Below are 11590 nucleotides of genomic sequence, written 5' to 3'. Positions count from 1 at the left end.
GAAAAGAGTACGAGAAGAAGAAGCCTTTTGTTGGAAAACGAAGTTTGTAAGAGACGACTAATATAATTAATGTTTTTCTTTTTCTTTTTTTATGTATTTGATAATTTGTGAGAGCTACCGTAGGCTGCAGCAAATAAATGTACACTGAAGAAGGAGAAAACGCTGTCATTTCATTTTTGTCCTTTTAATTTCCTTTTTAATTTTGGAATGTAATAATATGGCCAATTTTCTTACCATCCCCTGTCCGCAAAGCTCGGGCACCGGTTGTCTTGTCCTGCAGCTAAACACACGGATGGGAAGCACAAGCATCCTCTACTTCGCCTTAGGTAACATACTTCTTTTTTTGTTTCATCGAATGTAAATTTCTGCTAACTTGATTTCTATCCATTGAAATTTCATCATCTGACTGTGTTTTGTTTTTGAGATTTTTACCTGTACAACAGAATCTGCACTTCTTTTTTGTAGCACAAGGCACTGGTTATCTGAATCCTATAAACCTGATCCTACCAAGAAACCCAGTGTCACTCTTATTCCTAAAAGCCAAGTTATACTATTTCCCATCTTTGTGCTATTTGATTTGATTTTTTTTTTTTTTTTTGGGTTAGAAGTACTTATCTGGAAATTTCTGCTGAAGTTTGTAATTATAAAAAGCTGTTTAAAGAATCTGAAACTGATAGTATGTAATTTGTGGAAATGGGATTATGATCATTGTTTGAGCCTTGAGGTTCTATTTTTGGTATTTCGGTTACGAAACATAATTGCCAATTTCTGAAACTATCAGAAATCCAACATCTCTAGAGAAAATTGTTTCTTGGGAATTAGAAGCTTCTGCTGAGTGCTGAAATCTTCTTTCTGAATGTTGCCGTTTTGGGAAAAGTGAAAGATTTCCTGGGAGTCATGGCAGAAGCTAATAAAAGGCTTGAGCTTGACACAAAGGTTTGTTTTTTATTCTTAGTCAAATTTTGCTCATCAGTATGTGCTCTTTTTAAATTTCTAATCCATCTCAAAATGTAGATTAATTCTCAAAGTATTTGATATTGAAGTATTCAATGGGAATGAATCTGAAGTTATTGAAATGGTAACTTTGCAGTTGGATTCTCTCTTTCTCGGATTGTGCAAATTGTGTGGTCTATGAGTTTGTTGTAATTTTTGGTTGCATATTATACGACAGGATTTGATGCTGGCTGTACCTGATCTTCACACCCGTGGCTCTGGCTGCTGCTGAATCTGCTATAGCTGGTAATCAGCCAGCAATTAGTGTAGATGGTTGTAGGTAGTGGAACAGAATCAGATGATAGCAGTGATGATAGTGATCGGAAAGCGACAATGATGTTAATGATGATAACGAAAATATGAAAATTATATTTTATATACGGTATTTTAAATGACATGATAAAAATTACTAGGTACTCATTTGATAGTTAGAAGTTTTAAAAAGGTGTCTCCCCGAAGGCGTTGCCAGGAGGGTCATAGTTGCAAGTGATGAAAGTTCCTCCATTAGCACACCTTACCTTTGCGCACCCTACATGGACCGAGTTGCGCCAAACCACCTGAGTATAATGGGCACAAATCTGGCCTGAAGCGCAACTATTTGAGCGGCCATCATAATAGACCTTCTCACCAACCCACATTTTGACTGCATCTGCGATCGAAAGGTCACCACTACCCCATGCAATGTTCTCCCCATATTGACCCCCAGAATGAACAAGATCACAGTCCCCAATTCTTTGATCGGCATAGTTTTGCGCATAGGCTGCCACTTGGTCATCCCAAGTCAATGCCTCAACGTTCACGTCAGCACGAACTTCATTTTGAGGATCCAAGAATTCTTTTTTCAAGCTTTGGGCGAAACAAGGCAAAGCAAAGGATGAGACTAAAGCAACTGCTAATGCAATTCTGTGCCAAGCCATTTTGGTTTCTAGCTGGGTTCTCAAAGGTAAAGGCAATGGTGATTGATGAAGAATGAGAAATTTGTGAAGGCTATTTATAACAAGTTGGAAATAGGTAATATTAAGCGAAATTTGCTCAAAGCAACGAATTCAGATAAGAATTCATAACAGTTTAATAAAACAGATTTGTTCAAAGCAACTTTCCGAAAGTCTGGCCAGACTAATTTTAGAACATGTTTGCATCTTTTCTGTAATTTTTTTTTTATATATGATCAATCATATAAAAGGTAAATAACTATAAAAAATTTTGGTCTCCAAATTTCTAGAAAATTGACAACTGTTTATGTTGTTTTTGTTAGGTAATCATTTTTTTTAAACCTTAATTTTTTAAAACACATAATTAAATAATAAGATGTTATACATCAGCTTTTATTTTATTTTTCTTGATTTAGAAGGGAACATAGCCCTTAAAAAGAAAATTCTTAACTCAGAAATCAAAATTTTTATATTCTCATAAAATTTCCTTAATCACTAGACAAATGTCGATTTTTAATTTTAAGATTGTTAAGATGGATTACAATAAGATCATTTCACATATTTGTATTTCTTGGTAAGCACCAATGCATCTGTTCTGAATGTTGAAATTCTGATATAATTATATATAAAAATTATGAAATATAAAATATAAAATTTAATTTAATTAATTTGTATAATTATTTTAATTTTTTTTTTTATAAATTTAAAATAGAAATATAAATACTTATAAATATTTTTTATTTTTAAATTGGGACTGCTTATATAAAAAATTGTGAAACATAAGATTCCACTCCGAGATTACGACATGGCCAGCAAGTTTCATGCGGATCATGCTTACGTCTGCCCGCATGAGTTGTTATTTTTTAAGAAAAAAAAAACTTATTTACTTCTTGTAATTTTAAAATAATGTACGTGACAAAGCCAAGGCGCAGTCAATAAAAAGTTCACTGGAATAATATTTTAACTTTTGCTGTATATATTATTTTATTGAAAAAAATTATGTTAAATACTTAAATCCAAAAATCTAAATTTAAAAAACTATAAAATATATTATTTCATGTTTTCATTAAAAAGTTAATATATATAAAAAAAATCAATAAACAAATTAAATTAATAATAAATCAATCAATAAGCAAAATCATCATTTGATGAAACTTTAACATATAAACTTAAAAGTTTGAAGGCTTCCTTTTTATTATTGAAAAAAATTTCACCAGAAACTAAATAATATTTTCAAATAAATAAAAATTAAAGATTAATTTATGATAATATATTTGAAAATAAATCACATTTTACACGTTAATGGAATATTTTTATTAGTGATCAAATTATATCAAATAAAAAATTTATAATCATATATAAATATAAATTATAAATATAAGACTTTTTTAAAAAATAATTACTATTTTTTTTATATTTTTATAAATTTTAGTGTGATTAATATTAGTAAATTACAGAAAATTTATTAAAATACACCTATATTAAATTAAGTTTTTTGATGTGGCTATGGACCTGGCTTGGTCTCAGGCTGATCTCATCTCAGGTAGAATTTTGAAGATGTTTGTCCAATATTGCAAAAGTAGACATTTTTGTCTCAATTGCAAGCCGTTAAAAGCCTTAAAAACGATCCAACATTTATCTACTAATAATGATTACTGTCGGTGAGTGTCTAACAAATTTGACGTTATAAAATACTAAAATTTATATAAAAATTATATGTTATCATTTTTATTAATATAAAAAATAAAATATATATTTTTTTATTTTATTAAAATTATATACAATTATTATTAAAATTTTAAATTAAATTATTTTTATATTATATTTATATCTTATGATCGTATTATATTTTAAATTATCAAATTTAATATTTAATTTAGTTTAGTGTAATTTGACATTTGTCTTGAGCGGTCAAGCCTTCTTCTTTAGATCATTTGCCTGTAGCATCAGGATTTGACAATGGTATTTTTAAAAGTGGATCTCTCAAAGATAATTTAACTGCAAATATAAATTGAGTATGGATCGTTAAATTAGCGGTGCCAAATAATATGGTCCAAAAAAAAACGTAGCATTTGGATGTTGCAGATCAAGGAGACAACGACGTCGGCGAAGAACAACCTAATGGATTAGAATTGGTTGTGACCACAACATTAGGTAATCACTACAAGAAGAACCGCCCTACAGAAAGTGAAAAGGCATGCAAATGCAGTTGTAATTGCTGCAGATTGATCGCATAGGGCTGGTCCGCTATGTATGTAGTCAATGGTGACTATTCTACGATCAAATTGTTACGGCTACGAAAATTCAAATCTGTTACGGCTATTTTATGGTTTAAAAGATAAAATAAATATTGTCCCAAATCGTGATCATATTTTTTCTTGTTCATAAATTCGCTTTGAGTTCTCCATTTTCACTATATATATATATAAATACTTTAGCATAAAATATTGCGTTAAGTCTTTATTGATGATTAAACACTCATTTTAAACGTATAAAACATTTATTTTATTTGAAAAATTAATTGAAGTAATAGTACATTTTATTGATGATGAATGATATGTTAAAATTTATCTTAAATTTCATAATTTCATATTGAAAGTTAATGAATTTTTAAGTTTGTCTTGTATCTCACATCAAGAATTTAATAAAAGTATAAATGATTTCACCCTATAAATAGGATATTTTAGATTTGGTTTGATAATCTCATATAGTTAGACACCAAAAAAATAGTTATGAGAATAAACTATTAAAATAATGTAATTGAATTTTGGATTAAGTTTTAAGTAGAGAGTTTTTGAAAACTTTTCTCATTTTAAAAATTTTATAATTTTAAAAATTTATTTGTTAGTAAATTAAATTTAAAATAAATCATTTTCAATTAAATCGAACAAAATATATTTGTGTTTGATTTAAACTTGTTATTTTATTTGTAAGTACTACACTTGTGTGTGTTGAATTTTCCCAATATGATAATATTCAACAAACAAATATTTGACTTACCAAATTGCATTACGATTAAGAAGAAAAAACAATTAAAAGTGCACAAATATATAAAATCAATAATAAAAAAAAAACTTAACAGATTAAAATATATAGAATTTAATTTTACAAGTTGAAAGCCAGTTCGTCGAAATTGTGATTTGCACGTGAAGAAGAGCAAGCAAAATCCAATTACATGAAGAAGGGTAAGCAACTGTTTAATTTTAGTGTTAAACTACATGAAAAAATTTTAAGTAGATAACAGCTGGAGTTGCGCAAAATCCTACTCTTTGTTATATTTAAATATATATAAAATTATTGAATAATAATTTATAATAATACGATGAAAACGATATATTTTTTATGATGTCTTATCTGATTATAATAATAAGTTGAGAGACAATTAACGATAAAAAAGATAAGATACGATGATTTGTATATTTATATAATATAAAATATTAAAATTTATATTTTTATATTATATTTTTATACGTAAATTATATATTATAATTTATATCAATATAAAAATATAAAAAATATTTTTTATTTTATTAAATTTATATATAATAATTATTATAATTTTAAATTATATTATTTTTATATTTTATTATTATAATTTTAAATCGGATTATTTTTATATTTCATTTTTATGTTGTGTTAGGGGTGTAGATTTCTTTCATAATGTGATCTGATCGTGATAATAAACCAATAATTAGTTGGGGTTTCGGCATCGTTTCAGATAATCAAAAGAGTTTTTGGACAACAAATCTAACGGACAAATAAAAAATTATTTTTTCCAAGACAAAATCTTGGTAAATCACAAGCTTTGATTAAAAATTGCATGCTAATACAAACAATAGATGATCATAGAACACGAAAAACAATAAGCTCAAAACTCACAACCGTATAGATTGGAACCGCATATGTTTGTGTTTCCAATTCAATCACAAAGTATAAGCTAGTAATACTTGTCACTGTCCAACCGGACCCAAACTCAAAGCTTCTCTTTTTACGCCAAATCGGCAGCTTTCTTCTGTTTCTTTTCTGGGTTTGTGACGTTGGCTTGAATGGCGGTGGAGTACAGATGTTGCGAGACGGATTTCTTTATTCACATAGTGATAATAGTGTCGTTGGTGATGTTTGCCGGTTTGATGTCGGGCCTTACTTTGGGCCTTATGTCGTTAAGTCTCGTTGATCTTGAGGTTATTGCCAAGTCTGGCACTCCTAAGGATCGTAAACATGCCGGTATTTCTTCATTTAATCTATTTCTTCTTTTTATTTTTTAGAAACGAGTTTAATGCGTTTTTTCTTTTTGTTTTTTTAATTAAGGAAAGAAAATAAATGGATCAAAGTGTTATCTTTTATGGTGTTGGTGATGGCAATGGTGTGGATGCCTTAGCTTTACTTGAAGTCTTTGCTTTATTTGATTGATAGATAACAAATGAACTAAAATCATGAATTGAATGATAGAATCTTTACTTTTTGCCCGAGGTTGATGTAAATTTATCCGTTTTCCTGGCTAATTTAACTTGTTCTTTGAAATTTATGGTTCATAAATATATATTTTTTGAAGAAACCAAGGGAATGAAAGAACAAAATCTATGGATTTTAATCAATAAGGTTTTTATAGCAAAGAAAACTTTGTTCCTGAAATGCAGCAAATTTGGAAGGATAGACATGCAAATTACATGACAAAACCAAATGGTGATCCTATAATTTAGTGATGGTTAATGAAATTATTGTCAGATATTGCTTTATATACTGCATGTTCGATATTCAGATTAAATGCTGCCCGTGCCAACTTTAATTCTTGTTTGGAACCGCAAAGATATTGCCGGTTGTCCAAAAACAGCATTTGTTGCTTTGTACGCTACTTATATGCAATGCTGCTGCAATGGAGGTATATATTATAGATACATCTTCAACAGGTGATCCGGTTACATGTGTTGGAAAATGTTAATGTTTTGGAACTTTTGTTACTTTTATCAGGCACTTCCTATTTTCCTTGATGGTCTGGTGTCAGCTGGGGGTGCTATCCTGATTTCGGTGACCTTGATTCTTCTGTTTGGTGAGGTGAGAATCCACCTTAGATTATTTGAATTGAAGCACTTTTGAATTCAGCGCAAGTAGACATCCTTGTTGAACCATGAACATGACATTTTGTGATCTGACCCTTTTGATTTGTGTCACTCAGATACCGTTTGCTAAAATTTTGGCTGAGCAACTTTTCCCGGAAGGTTCCAGCAATTGGTTTTAAAAATTGTTTTCCAACTGTTCCGGCTTAAGACTTGCTCTTGGAAAGTGAAATTACATATAGCTGCATTAAAAGGCAGCAAGTTCTATGCATTTCCTAATTACATTTTAATTGTATTTGCAGATAATACCACAATCTGTTTGTTCTCGATATGGTTTGGCAATTGGTGCAACAGTGGCTCCAATCGTTCAACTTCTTGTTTGGATCTGTTTTCCTGTTGCCTACCCGATAAGCAAGGTGATGAATGTTGCTAAAAGCACACACCATTAATGCGCTTTTAACAATGAGAAAGACAATTAAGCTTGTAAATTCCTGCAAATAGCTGTCTTGACTGTAAAATATCTTATGTGATTTTCAGCTGTTAGACTTTCTGCTGGGCCATGGACATGTAGCACTTTTTCGAAGGGCTGAGTTGAAAACCTTAGTAAATTTGCATGGGAACGAGGTGTGCTTAACTGCCTCTTAGTATTTCGAGAAACATTGCGTAAAAGGATTTTAGTGTTCCCTTTAGTTGTGTACATCACTTTGTACTGTAACTTAGTTGTTTTAACTTGGCTGTTTTTATTGAATCAATGCTTGTTTTGATCATTGATTTCACCTGCCATGCCATTAATTTGTTGCAGTTGTTAGTTTGCCCCCGTAAAATTATTGATGTCTCTTTGCTTTCTGAATCGAAATGCCTTCTTTCATATCTTCTTTCTTTTGTCATAACTCTTAGATTTACTAACCTTTTATGGACTTCTATTTGGCTGGAAAAGGTGGAGAACTGACGCATGATGAGACAACAATTATCGCTGGAGCGCTTGAGCTCAGCGAGAAAACAGCTAAAGATGCCATGACTCCTATATCTGACACATTTGCAATTGATATTAACGCCAAGCTTGACAGGTATATTTTCTGTAAATTATTAATAAAGATAGCATTTTCTTCTCTTTTTCAATTTTCATTAGATTAGCTACCATTACATGCTTGCTATGGATAGGGAGTTGATGAGTTTAATTTTGGAGAAAGGACATAGCAGAGTGCCCGTTTATTATGAGCAGCCTACAAACATAATTGGACTCATTCTGGTAATCATATTTCTTTGGCTACAACTAATGTTAATTACAGTTTGTGGAGTGTTATTCTGTGCTTATTTTCCGCTTTCCCTCCTTCAAATTGATTCGTTTTAAAATAAAATTTTGAAACTGGATAAAGCTCTGTGATATGTCGAGCTTTCCAGTTTATGATGCTAATGGTTGCATGAATCATGTTACTTTTTAGACTTTTTCCTATTCCTTATGGTGTTTCTTTTTTTTTTATTTTTTTATTTTATGGGTGTTAATTGAGTACTCACTAAACCATTTATCTTTTAATTTTAAAGGTCAAGAATATATTGACAATTCACCCTGAAGATGAAGTACCTGTGAAGAGTGTTACTATACGAAGGATTCAAGGTATCTTATGGCAAATGATACTCTCTAAAAATGGATAACTTGTTTTTGCATCATTCTGCAAAGTATTCACTGCTTACCCCTTTACTCATTGGTTGATCCTATATATTTTATGTTTACATGTTATAGGGTTCAAGAAACATTGCCATTGTATGATATATTAAATGAATTTCAGAAAGGTCATAGCCACATGGCCGTCGTTGTAAGACGGTGCAACAAGACAGATCAGCCTTCTTCTAGTAACTCTGCTGGGAGTAAGTGTCGGCCTCTTATCGTCATATTCTCTCAGAATTTCCACTTAAACCTTTACTTAGCTGACCATAGAAACATATTTAAGATGCAAATTCTTTGTTTATGCCTGGCTGAAATTGACACCTTCTCCAGTTTAGTCTCCTTGAGTTTACTCTCAAGCTTAAAGGAATCTTTACGAGCTTTATAACGGTTGTGATAATGCATATACCGATAGAGATCTCGCTTTGCTCGTTCAGTCTTTTTCTCACGATCTTCTTTGTATCGACCACAGCTGTGACCAGCAATTCTTGACCAAGTATGGTCCCGCCCAGTAGCTCCACCACACAGCCAACTGCATCAGTTGAAAAGAGAGAAAATGTGATAAAAAAAATAAAATCTCCAGTAATTCATATTCCGCAGCATGTAAATCATGTAAACAAGCGAAATAATACCAGTACTTGGTCCAATATTATTAAAAATAAATAAATTGACACAGAAAAGAGGGAAAAAAAGTCACTTATGCTCTTGTTGAGGTGGCAGCTTGTGCAAGTTCAAAAGTTTTTATTTGAAATGAACAGTTATGCCAGAATCGAACACTTGATTCGTGAGAAGTACTTGTCACAACAATGACATTAGGACAGCTTTCAAAAAATTTGCAAACTGCAATTAACATAAAACGAAATCCTCACCAAAATGCTTGTCCACAGATACAGCTCACAAGATTACATCCACCATTCTTCTCCACAGGTTTGTGACACTTTGGACAAGGCTTTGTATGAATAGTGATCCAATTGACCGTTTCTGATTCATCTCGGCACTTCTTGGTCCAAAGCCCCCACATCATACATGAACATGGCGAGTGTGCTTCTGATAAGCAACTGAAACAAAACTGTACACCACAAGAACACTCTACCTCACAAAATTCATCATCCTCAACGCGTATTGCATTCCCACAATGAGGAGTACTAGGACACCATTTAACCATTCTATTATCTTCGATGTATGACTCAAGAAGAAAACGATCAAATTTCTCCGCTAGATCAGGATGCTTTTTACCAACTAGATTTCTAACAACAGCTTCATCACAAATAGCGATGCACTTGTGTGCCACGCACCTAATGCGCCTACTTTGACCCTCATTTATTTTCACAACAAAATGCTCTGTCCAACCTGGAAAACGAAGAGTGAAATACATCAACTCAAAAGACTAAAACGTGCAAGCTGTTACAACTTCAATAACTTTGTGCACATGTCATCATATGAGTTCTAAGTTGATACCTAAGGGTCAATTTCAGGAGTTTTCAGCATTGTGTACATGCTGATGTTACGTGGTTATGTGATACATCATACATAGGGATGCTTCAAGAAAAAAAGTGCAGACTAAGAAGGGTGCTTACAGTCATTGCAAAAGGTATGGCCACAGTCCATTTTTGTCATCTTATCACTAGGTAACTCTTCTATGCGTATGTCACACATTGCTGTAGATGAAGATGATACTGGTGTTCCTGTATCCTCACTCTCAACAACAGAAACACCTGCTTCAGAAAACAAGTCTGCTTTTCCCTTCTCCACAAGTACGACAAGCAACTTCTCAACATCCCATCGGTAATGAATTAGTAAAGTCCGAGCATGGTGCTCCCTAAGAGATAGCATGTCCATTACTCTCCGTAAATCCTCCCTCTACCCAAAAAACCAAAACAATCAATTCAATCCTATAAAATAAAACATGAATGCATGGGAAACCCGAATAAAAGGGAAAGGAAATAAATTTTTACCTGTGCAGCTAAAAGTGATTCTTTTGTAATAACCTGCGTAGTGCCAAAAAGAGTCACAAAAAAACTATACCCATTCTTCAAATTAAGTATAACTAGGGACCAAAAAGAAGAGAAAGATAAGAATTAATAGAAACTATGCATCTTGTTCTTCTTTACTACGATTTCCCGTGAAGATTAAAGCTTAAAGTTTTCCTATGTTCTGAGAGGGAAAAGCTTCAATGCACACACAATGCCATTTAGTATAACAAAAGCACAAAACACAAGCAACATCAGGTAGAAAAAATTCATCAAATTCGATGACCACCAGCTCCTCTGCCTATGAAATTAAAGAATTCCCTGATGAGCATACAAAAACCACACCCACACAATAGAACCCCAAAGCTGCTTCAAATTACTCTATCCCCTCAAAATCCACAAACCCAGAAAGGAAACAATAAAAGAAAACATTTCTTTCTCAGTCATTTACCGGTAATCCACAACTAATTCAAACCCCAAAACACTCTTTAATAAGGGAAAGACCAAAAACACCAAGCTCTACACTGAAACAAAAAAAAAAAAACCAAAAACCAAGAATTGGGAATCAATGACAATTAAAACAAGAAACTGAATTCCGAAGAAGCCAAACGAGAGAGAAACAAAATTTGACCTTGGTAGTGGGACCCTTCGAAGGGGGCCACTGTAAATCCGAGTCCTCATTCTCGAGCCCGTCGAGGGAGTCTCGATCGGACGAATAGTAGTAATCCTCATCGCTGCTCGAGCAATCCTCCATCGACCAATCGATCAATCAAAAAAATTCCAATTTATTTATAATAATAATTATTATTATTATTCTTATACAATATCTCAAAACACAAAAAAAAAAAAAAAAAAAAAATTAAAGCAAATTCACGTAACGATCATAAACAATCATTTATGAAGATGAATTTGTTGAAATTTTGAACCGATCGGTGGAAACCGAAACGATTCATCTCCGGCTAAAATTATAGTATTTAT

The 11590-nt window shown here is 32.0% G+C and overlaps 3 protein-coding genes across 3 annotated transcripts; 1 reads left to right on the top strand and 2 right to left on the bottom strand.

Moving 5' to 3' along the window:
• Positions 1-1148: 1148 nt before the first annotated feature.
• LOC149518957 (pathogenesis-related protein 1C-like) lies at positions 1149-2098 on the bottom strand. The gene has a single exon (XM_089761347.1). It carries the CDS (start codon positions 1908-1910, stop codon positions 1431-1433), a length of 480 nt encoding a protein of 159 aa, XP_089617473.1. The 5' UTR covers positions 1911-2098; the 3' UTR covers positions 1149-1430.
• Positions 2099-5971: 3873 nt separating this feature from the next.
• Positions 5972-8893, top strand: LOC149518956 (DUF21 domain-containing protein At2g14520-like). The gene is made up of 14 exons (XM_089760426.1): positions 5972-6149; positions 6651-6769; positions 6894-6977; positions 7099-7154; positions 7234-7240; positions 7282-7395; positions 7517-7623; positions 7700-7797; positions 7917-8046; positions 8114-8228; positions 8356-8409; positions 8522-8604; positions 8721-8801; positions 8881-8893. The coding sequence occupies exons 1-14, from the start codon at positions 5972-5974 to the stop codon at positions 8891-8893; spliced, it is 1239 nt and encodes a 412-aa protein (XP_089616552.1).
• Positions 8616-11507, bottom strand: LOC149518955 (putative E3 ubiquitin-protein ligase ARI2). The gene is made up of 5 exons (XM_089761344.1): positions 11244-11507; positions 10598-10630; positions 10220-10502; positions 9512-9992; positions 8616-9174 (listed from the first exon to the last, which is right to left on the bottom strand). Exons 1-5 carry the CDS (start codon positions 11364-11366, stop codon positions 8898-8900), a joined length of 1197 nt encoding a protein of 398 aa, XP_089617470.1. The 5' UTR covers positions 11367-11507; the 3' UTR covers positions 8616-8897.
• Positions 11508-11590: the final 83 nt, after the last annotated feature.

This window comes from Durio zibethinus, chromosome 5 (assembly GCF_047325235.1).
Source record: "Durio zibethinus cultivar Kanyao isolate XHJ-2024 chromosome 5, ASM4732523v1, whole genome shotgun sequence".
In the NCBI taxonomy this organism is placed as follows: Eukaryota; Viridiplantae; Streptophyta; class Magnoliopsida; order Malvales; family Malvaceae; genus Durio; species Durio zibethinus.
Note: the sequence above shows the minus strand (reverse complement) of the source record. Positions and strands in the feature narration are given on the sequence as shown.